The 8,558-nt window shown below is 42.2% G+C and overlaps 1 protein-coding gene across 1 annotated transcript in view; it reads right to left on the reverse strand.

Annotated features, from left to right (window-relative positions):
- The window catches only part of prmt8b (protein arginine methyltransferase 8b), a gene marked incomplete in the record, with an annotated part of 12,626 nt that overhangs the window by 1,530 nt on the left and 2,538 nt on the right, over nt 1–8,558 (reverse strand). The window contains 8 exon segments of the mRNA XM_014004168.1: nt 671–1,165; nt 1,402–1,523; nt 2,442–2,592; nt 3,666–3,781; nt 5,888–5,975; nt 6,266–6,408; nt 6,952–7,015; nt 7,505–7,660. Coding sequence (XP_013859622.1) covers nt 1,082–1,165; nt 1,402–1,523; nt 2,442–2,592; nt 3,666–3,781; nt 5,888–5,975; nt 6,266–6,408; nt 6,952–7,015; nt 7,505–7,660 — 924 coding nt within the window.

Here is an 8,558-nt window from a genome sequence, read left to right on the forward strand (position 1 = left end):
ATCCAGGATCGGGTCGTGGGGGGCAGCAGAGAGACCCCACGCTCTCCCCAGCGACACCTTCCAGCTCGTCCTGGGGGACTCTGAGACGTTCCCAGACCAGAGGGGATACATAATCCCTCCAGTGAGTCCTGGGTTTTCTCCAAAGTGCCAGACTTATTTTGAAAACATTTTAAAATGCTTATTTCAAACCCGCATCTGAGACCACCGCAGCGCGCGGTGCACAGCGCTGGGTCTTCTGAATAAATGAAAATGATTTAACACAGTTGTTTGTACTATTATCAGCTCTTTTTATCCCACAGCTGACCTGCTAAAAATGACAGATTTTCTTTTCTGGATCTCTGACAGACGGACTTCAAATCTGAACTTGTAAAGTTTTTTTTTTTTTAGTTTTCGCTGTCATTTTCATGAATGAATGAACACTTCCTTGTATCTGAGGCAGGAAACACAGCCTTATATGGTGTTTTTGGGGTGGTAATTATGCTAATCTCCTCTCGTGTGCACGAGCAGCTGGATAGAACAGGTGGAGTTTACGCAGCTCATTTACACACTTTCCTGAAGATAGAAGAGTTTGTTGAATCTGACGTGACATGTTCGTACGAACCCTTTGCACGAACAAAAGTAAGAGAAATTTAGGAAAAGAATACGAACATGTTCTTGCATGAGGCCCATTGTTTCTAAACAAAGAGAGCAGATTCAGTTTTATTTAGAGCTATTTTGTGACAAACTCCATTTTTACCAAAACACTAAGTGACTCTCAACATCACACAGATCAGTGAATTCCAATTTGCAGTAAAGATATAAGAACTTTGTGATTTTTTTAAATACTGAAAGTAAAGCTGAAGGGAAAAAAACTCAAGTACTTGTAAGACGTTACATTCAGTCCTGTGCTCCGGTCGACCATGTGATGGCACTATTGCTGAGAATTCCTTATTCTGATCACATCCCTGTTGGCTTGAAAGCCTCACGTCAGACGTGTCAGTCTGACCAGCGTGTTTAAGAACCTTTGAGCTCCTCCTCCTCTCAGGTTGTCTCCAGGTGGGCCGAGGGCAGCTCCGCACTGGCGTCTCGTTTTATTTTATTCCTAACGCATTTTGTAGTCATGGGAAATGGCAGCTTCACATAGTTGTCCTTTAAAGTCTAGCTCGAGGGTGAACTCCAGGTCACGCTGCAAAAAAAAAAAAAAAGGCAAAATGAGAAAATGTCCACTTTGGGTGAAATTGGTCAATTAGCATTAATTAAAATATTGTGGGCAACTTTTTTTTTTAGAACCACAGGTTTCAAAATACTCAAAATTCCAAAAAATGGCAACAAATTATAAAATCTAAACATAAATTCTGTCTCCATGAGGAAAACAATGATCAATAATTTAGTTATTTTTTCAACCGGCTTTCTGAGCCTTACCACATTCTTCTCATTGGGTCGAACAGCGATGCTCCCGAAGATCTCTTCTCCCTTCTTGACAGTTAGATAGTCTTCTAAATAAAACACAGTCTGCTTCCAGTGTGTGCTGGGAGCATCTGGAGCTGAAGAAAAAGAGGGGGGGAAATGAAACGAGATAAAAAGCAATGGACGACAATGAAAGTTTGTGGAATGAAACGATTTACAGCTCAGTTGGGAGGAGCTACCACCCTGCCTCGGGGGGGTCCCAAACGTGATGGGAACTGCAAGTGTCTGAGCTGCACCCGCCCGGCGGGAGAAACGAGGAGAGAACTCCTTCGGTGATGCTCTGCCTCGGCCCCAGCAGACGCAGCCAAACATAGAACCTCCTCTACGTGATATTATGTAAGCAGTAGATGCATGAATTTATTAAAAACAGGCTTGCGTAACAGAGCGGTGAAAACTCCAGTTTCACTTGTGTAACATCAGCAGAGTGGAGCCAAGGGCGAAAATAGTGAAGTAATAATTTGCAATGTTTGATGTTCGCTGCACGGTGGTGCACAATGGGAACATCCCATTTGTCCTACCATACCATTTTTCCTCTCTAAACATTTGTCTTTCAGTCTGTTCACATATGATGAGCTGTCCGAGCATCTGCTTTGGTCTATTCTGCTTTCTGTTTTTACTCTGCAGCGCACACGAAGCTGCCACTCCAGAGAAAAAGTGCCTTTTTTTTCTTCTTCTTCTTCTTCTTCTTCTTCTTCACTCTCCCCCTCTCAGTACATCTGCTCTGGGGTCACAGTTCCCTAATGCGTGCAGAGAGAAACACGCTCAGAGGAGCTCCTGTCACCGCTGACGGTGACTAGCGTCGACCCGAACAGACTCAGCGTGAAGCTGTGAACGTGGTTTCTCGTGGAAGGCCGGGCGCAACGAAGACAAAAATGGAAGCGGACAGAAAGAGGATGAAAACAGCTGCTAATGAAAGCCTGAAGTGGCTATGTTAGCGTATCGCTAACAACTTGTTGCTAATGTGAAACTTTGTGCTGACTTTGGTGCAGCCTTACCGGTGGAGAAACAGGTCTTCTTGTGACATTTGGTGAACTCTATGTTGAAATACGTGACCAGTGCGTGCACGTAATCGTTACGCTGGATCTGCAGACAGAAGGCTGAGGTAAAAGACAGGTCCTCTGGCTTCACAGTGTAGATGTCCACCTCCTTTAAAAATGAAAAAGAAAAAAAGGGGAAATGTATTTAAACACACACACACACGAAGCACATGCATTATTCACAATTTATGTGCATGTGTGTGTGTGTGTGAAAGCCCACAGGGTGAATCACGACTGGCAAACCAAGCCTGCTGGCAGTACACATGCTGTGTGGGTGTCTTCCCTCCAGTCTTCCGAGGAGCGAGGTGTGTGTCAAATCCCGCCTCGTGGATAGTTTGACTTTTCTGCTCCCTAAGGGGTCTTAGTGAGTCCGAAAACAAGAAGAAGAGCAGAGCTGTGGCTGTTTTACATGTTCGAAAGCCACGGGAAGAACCTGTACATCCTGGGCCAGCCATGAGGCGTCAGCGTGACGGATGGTGATTTAACACCTCTGTCCTCAACAGTGACATCAGGCCTGTGCCGTATAGAGCCAAACGGAGGAGGTGAGAACAGAAAATTGATGGGAGTGACTTTAGAATGTGAGGAATGACTGACAGGATGTATGGAGACAGGCAGCTGCAGGGAATGAACTCTGATTTATACATATGTGAGAGGAGGCACGTTGTCTAACTGGCAACCACCTGCACTTTTTAAGAACCCGTTTCATTCCCATTGGTGACTCAGTGCTCTTGTGTGACATTTCACCATCACACACAGAGCATTGAGACCTCCCTGGTGGATGAGACGAACTTTACTAGATAGTCCAAATTGGGGGAAAAAATAATAATAAAAAGCAGGGAAAAAAAGAGTAACAAAAAGAGAAGCTATCACCTCTCTGGATTTTCTCATCCTCTGTTCGTTTGTGAGATGAAAGACGAGACATTGTTGTGTCCTCAAGCATGGAAGTGGAGCTGTAGTCTATTACAGCTCGCCAAAAACCTCTATTATGTTCAGGAAAATAGCCTCAGCTGCCGATGAATGTTCAGAGGTGGCGCGAGTGTTAGCTGTCTGACTTTTAGAACTCCTGTACACAAAAGACTGAAGCCTGGATGTGTAACATAAAAGGTTTTTTTTTTCACAAAATGACACAATTTCACAGACGACAACATGCCCACACACTCGTTTTAGGACAAAAAAAAATACCTTTATGAGGCAGGCGTTAGTCACCACCTGCTTGGGGTCCACCACATCCACCAGCGGCTCTTTGATGGCCACGTTTCGAATGCAGCTCATGTCGAACCCGTATACGTTTTCCCACCCTGTGCGCACAGAAACACAGCATCTTACGCACAGTTTCTTTACTGTTTTACATCATGGATACAACGCTCCAGGTTCCTGCCAAGCATTCAGCATAAAAACAGTTTAACCTTGTCAGGCAGAACAATCCCTCACTCACGCCATCTTTACTTTCTATTCAGGCTCTGTGCGGGGTAAGTGTTCCTGAAAATAACCTCCAGCCTCCTCCAGTATGTCTGGCAGCTGTTTTTATTTTGTTTTATAGTCTAATTTGGACTGAAAACGCACCAAAKAACCTTTCCCTCCCCCATTCCCTCTGTCCCTCCATGCCACTTTATTTTGTTATGGGGCCAAACACGAAATGTATGATGGAAAAAAAATGCAMCACCAACGCAGGGAGGCTAAAAATAAGAATCTGAAGGCTTTTTGGGCAATTTTTGCTTGGATTTGTCAGGAAGTATGTACTTTTATGCTTCTGGATTAGACGTATTAAAAGTGAAAAGGCCGCCTGAGGTCGAAGGAAACTCAGAGTTATTGAGTTATTTGGTGTCGATACGAGACAGAGTGGCACCTTTAATATTGGGACTTTGATGTGGATCACAGGGTTTAGCTCAGCCCCCAGCTGTGTCAGCTATTTGAACACATGCAGAGAGTTTAAATTACTGCAGGAAATGTAAAAAAATAATCTTTGTTTCATCTGTAGGTTAATCCGGAAGGAACTAATGGTTACTGTAAAATTCTAAATATAGCATTGTTTTGTATATCCAAAATTTAAGTATAAAATTTAAATGATTGAATCTGTATGAAAAGGTGCGCAATCTTGTGAAATCCCACATGATCGGTTTGTGCTCAGAGTACGTGTTAAGGATAACTCTCAGCTATGGCCAAAACAAATCTTAGCTCAGTGTTTATAAAACTAAAGCCACTTTTGTGTTTTGTAAGGTAAACTGGATGTGGCGGCCATCTTGAACTGAGGCATACATCATTGATAAAAAACAATAAATTAAACAAATCTCACTTTAAATCATTCATAACAGTTTTTTTTTTGCTACTTTTCTCTTGCAAGCAAAATCTCATACATTAACCTAATTTTTTTATAACTAGATGGGTAAAAACGGAACTAAGAAGAAAAAAAAATGGTTGAAGAGTTTAAAGCCGGAGGCATCAGACGGAATGGGGAAACTAATCCTGACACTGACACTCATTGTGCGCAATTTATTCYCACAGGTTTGTCACAGATAAGCAAACATCCCCGTCAGCTGCTTCTTGGGTTTTGTTAGCTTCAATATCAAAGTAGTGTAAAAATAAATAAAGAAATGAAAGTCTGGGCAAAAGCATAGAGGCATGCAATATGTACTTTTTGGCATAAATACGGTGCTGAAATAATTTACCATCATAACATCTGTTTTTGGATAGTTATAATCTTGCTAACATAACATTTGAGCTGGTGGTTGTTTAGTGTGGTGCTGATTGTTTTTCCTGGCTGTGAGAGAGGTTTCAGAGTAGAACACATCGTGCTTTGTRTCTGTTTATCTAAGGCTTTAACAAAAGAATGAATAGGAGCACAGAGACTGGTTTTATTCAGAGCACTTTTATTACAATGCTCTAAAAGGTTAGGGTTTTTTTTGTCCTAAATAAAGTAAAAAATACCACCTATGAAAGCTTTAGTACACACAGATCTGATAGCTAATGAAGATGAAACCTTATTTTCACTTCTTTCATAGAGGAATTGCTTTATTACTGGTTAGTAAAGTGTTATGCCTGCCAACTGAGTGTCTTGTGTGTTTTTCTCTGTCTGTGTTAGCAAAATACATCATGAACTGAACGATTCAAACAAAATCATCAGGAAGTAATCCCTGGATCTACAATTTATTAACTTTTGGAATCATCCCGATTCAAGACGGCCACCACAGGTAATCAACATTACGGAGCACAAAAATGCTATAACTCAGTTAATTTTAAAGATATTGAGCTAAAATTTGTCGTGGTAGTAGCTGAGAGTCATCCTCAACACATGCGTCAAGCGCGAACAGATCACATGACAAGTGAGTCTTCAATTCCTGATAGTATCTAAAGAGTGGCTGTTTAGATGTGAACATACAAGCAACAAGTCAGTAATRATTACTCACAGTGAATCTTAAAGTCTTTGTACTGCCTGTCTTCGATGGCGACCACGTACAGGGCTGCTCTGTCGGGGAACATCAAACCTCCAGGTTTCTAAATTCCAGAAAGACATGGGACACCCAGTGAACACACACAAACTCCATCCATCATTTTATTGTTTGCACACCTGGCAGCTAATCTAGGATCACATGTGCCGAGTCGGAAGCCCAGCGGCAAATAGCGAGGTTAGAAACCAGATCGTTCATGCGTAACCTCAGCATCTGGGCGGCGCGCGCGAGCGAGCGAGCAAACYACTCGGCAAGTTGTCTCCTTCGTCCCTGTGTCTCGCCTTGCTTTCTTTGTCAAACACACACTAAGCCCAGCGTCAAGCGGAGCCGCCGTACCAGCCACTTGTCCCTGGCGAAGATGACCGTGTTGAGCATGGACTCGTAGAAGAGGCAGTAACCCATCCACTCCGAGACGATGATGTCCACCTTCTCCACGGGGAGCTCCACCTCCTCCACCTTGCCCTTGAAGATTGTAATGACTGCAGAGTGAGGAGAAACACAGCAGCGGGTGACAAATTGCTTTGAAGCTSTTTTTTTATCGCARTAATGCAAATTGGACATATTTGTACTGTTTTTCCTTGGCTTTAAAATGCAAACGAGCACAGCTCGCGTTGATTCACATCTTCTGATGATTTGACCCATGATAATAAAAGAACAAGCAGACAGATTTGATAAAAGGGCACACCAAAGTTTAGCCAGCCTAATGGGAGATTTGCAGTTTGCAAAATCCAYTCTCTATCGCCAGCCCACCATCTGTCTTGCTCAGGGTGGCATCACAATGGAAATAAGCCCCAATGAGGGGGTGGTGGTGGGAATTCTGATTGATGGCGAAGATCATTTGACAACAGAGATGAGCTGCCAGTTAACCATCAGGGCCGTGACTAACACTGTCAAGTGTGACCATAAGGCTGGAAATCTGCAGATTTTCCATGCTCCTTTTAACCCTGATGTCATTGCACAGAAATACATTCGGACACATGGATGTGTAGAACTAGAAAATGGAAAAATCACCTTCGACTCACCATTGTGYAGGTGATTGGACTTGATTATCTTCTCGGAATACTCAGATATACTTGAGCATTCGATCTGCAAGAACAGGACAGGACCACACATTACAAAGTACTTCAAATTGGCAAATATTTGTTTAAGTATTTGGACTTAAAATAAGTATAAACTGATCAATTCATAAACTATAGAAATAACACAAGAATAAATTAGTTTTCATTTAAACTATTTAACCTTTAGGTTTTACTACGAAAGCCATACTTTTATTTTGAAAGKCGGTGACAAATTAAACTTTAGTTTTGAGCAGAGGTGTAAAAACTAAGCAAAAGTAAAAATACTTTAACAGAAAATGACTTTGGTAAAATGAATTTCACTGATAAGAAAAGTRTGTAAAAATCATAAYGCTGCTCACAATAATTGGGAAAGTAATTTGCTTTAATAGTTGTTTTCTTTTTATTCATGGTTCTTTTTGTCAAGAGCCCAACACAATTAACCCGTGTATTACATCAAACTGTGTCAGAATGATTTAAGTCAAAGCAGTACTAGTTTAAAGCATCTGCTTGGCCTCACCCCGTACACATGTTTGGCACCGGCATTGGCAGCGAACATGGACAGGATCCCCGTGCCGCTGCCAACATCGAGGACGATTTTATCCTTAAACACGTGCTTGTTGTGGTACATGGCATTCCTGTACGTCAGCGTCCGCACTTCATCTTTCAGCATCTCCTGCATTGGAGACAAACGTTCAAAGCGTAGACAAATAACATGTTCTACCCCGAACACAAAAAAAATCCTGACTCACATGAATGCAGATACRAAACTGCTTGTAAGCGCATTGTATTTTTCTGCGTAATCAAGTAGAAAAAAGCAAAAAAAATTGGGCCAAGAGCCTCAGCGACAAAGGCAAAGCTTCTTGAAATAGACAGGAGTGCCATACAAAAAAAAAAAAAGCCTTTGGGGACCGCTGGATCTCTATCTCCCTCAGCTCATACACAGATCCTACTTTCCTTCTTTTAGCTTTGAACTCTTTAATCAGGACACACTCTTTGTCTGCAAGCAGACAGAAAAGCTGACCCACATGCTTAATAAGGACACCTTTTTTTTAAAGGTCTATATGTCCCCAAACTTTTCCACCATCTTCCCCTCACATATCAAGGTCATTAGTTAGGCTATAGCCTCAGCCRTTTGCTGCAGAAAGACAGACAAAGTCACTTTTCAGGAGGTGCTGATAATGACTATTACTCATGCTCTGGGGTTTCCGGCACTCTCTGGCATTAACAAAAAAAAAGCTTAATTTTATTGTAAGCTGAAGCTCATTCTATCAAAAACTCATTCCTGGAGCACAGTTTGGCCATTTTCAAACGAACAGCTGCCGTTGTAGTTTTATTTGTTAGAATAATATCAATCTGTCTTGTTTTACACGCTGATCTTTGTGATTTAAACCCTTTGTTGCAGAAGTCATTTTGGGGTTTTCTGCTGTTAGAAAGCCACATAAAAAGGGACTAAAGCTCCTTGGCAGAGTCGACAGGAACCATTTGGTCTCATCCCTCTACTCTAATCACACCGATCTTCCTGCTGTCGTCCCGGTCAGCCTACCTCGTGGATGCCAAAGTGAGCATAAGAG

This window comes from Austrofundulus limnaeus, unplaced genomic scaffold, assembly GCF_001266775.1.
Source record: "Austrofundulus limnaeus strain Quisiro unplaced genomic scaffold, Austrofundulus_limnaeus-1.0 Scaffold22, whole genome shotgun sequence".
NCBI lineage: Eukaryota > Metazoa > Chordata > Actinopteri > Cyprinodontiformes > Rivulidae > Austrofundulus > Austrofundulus limnaeus.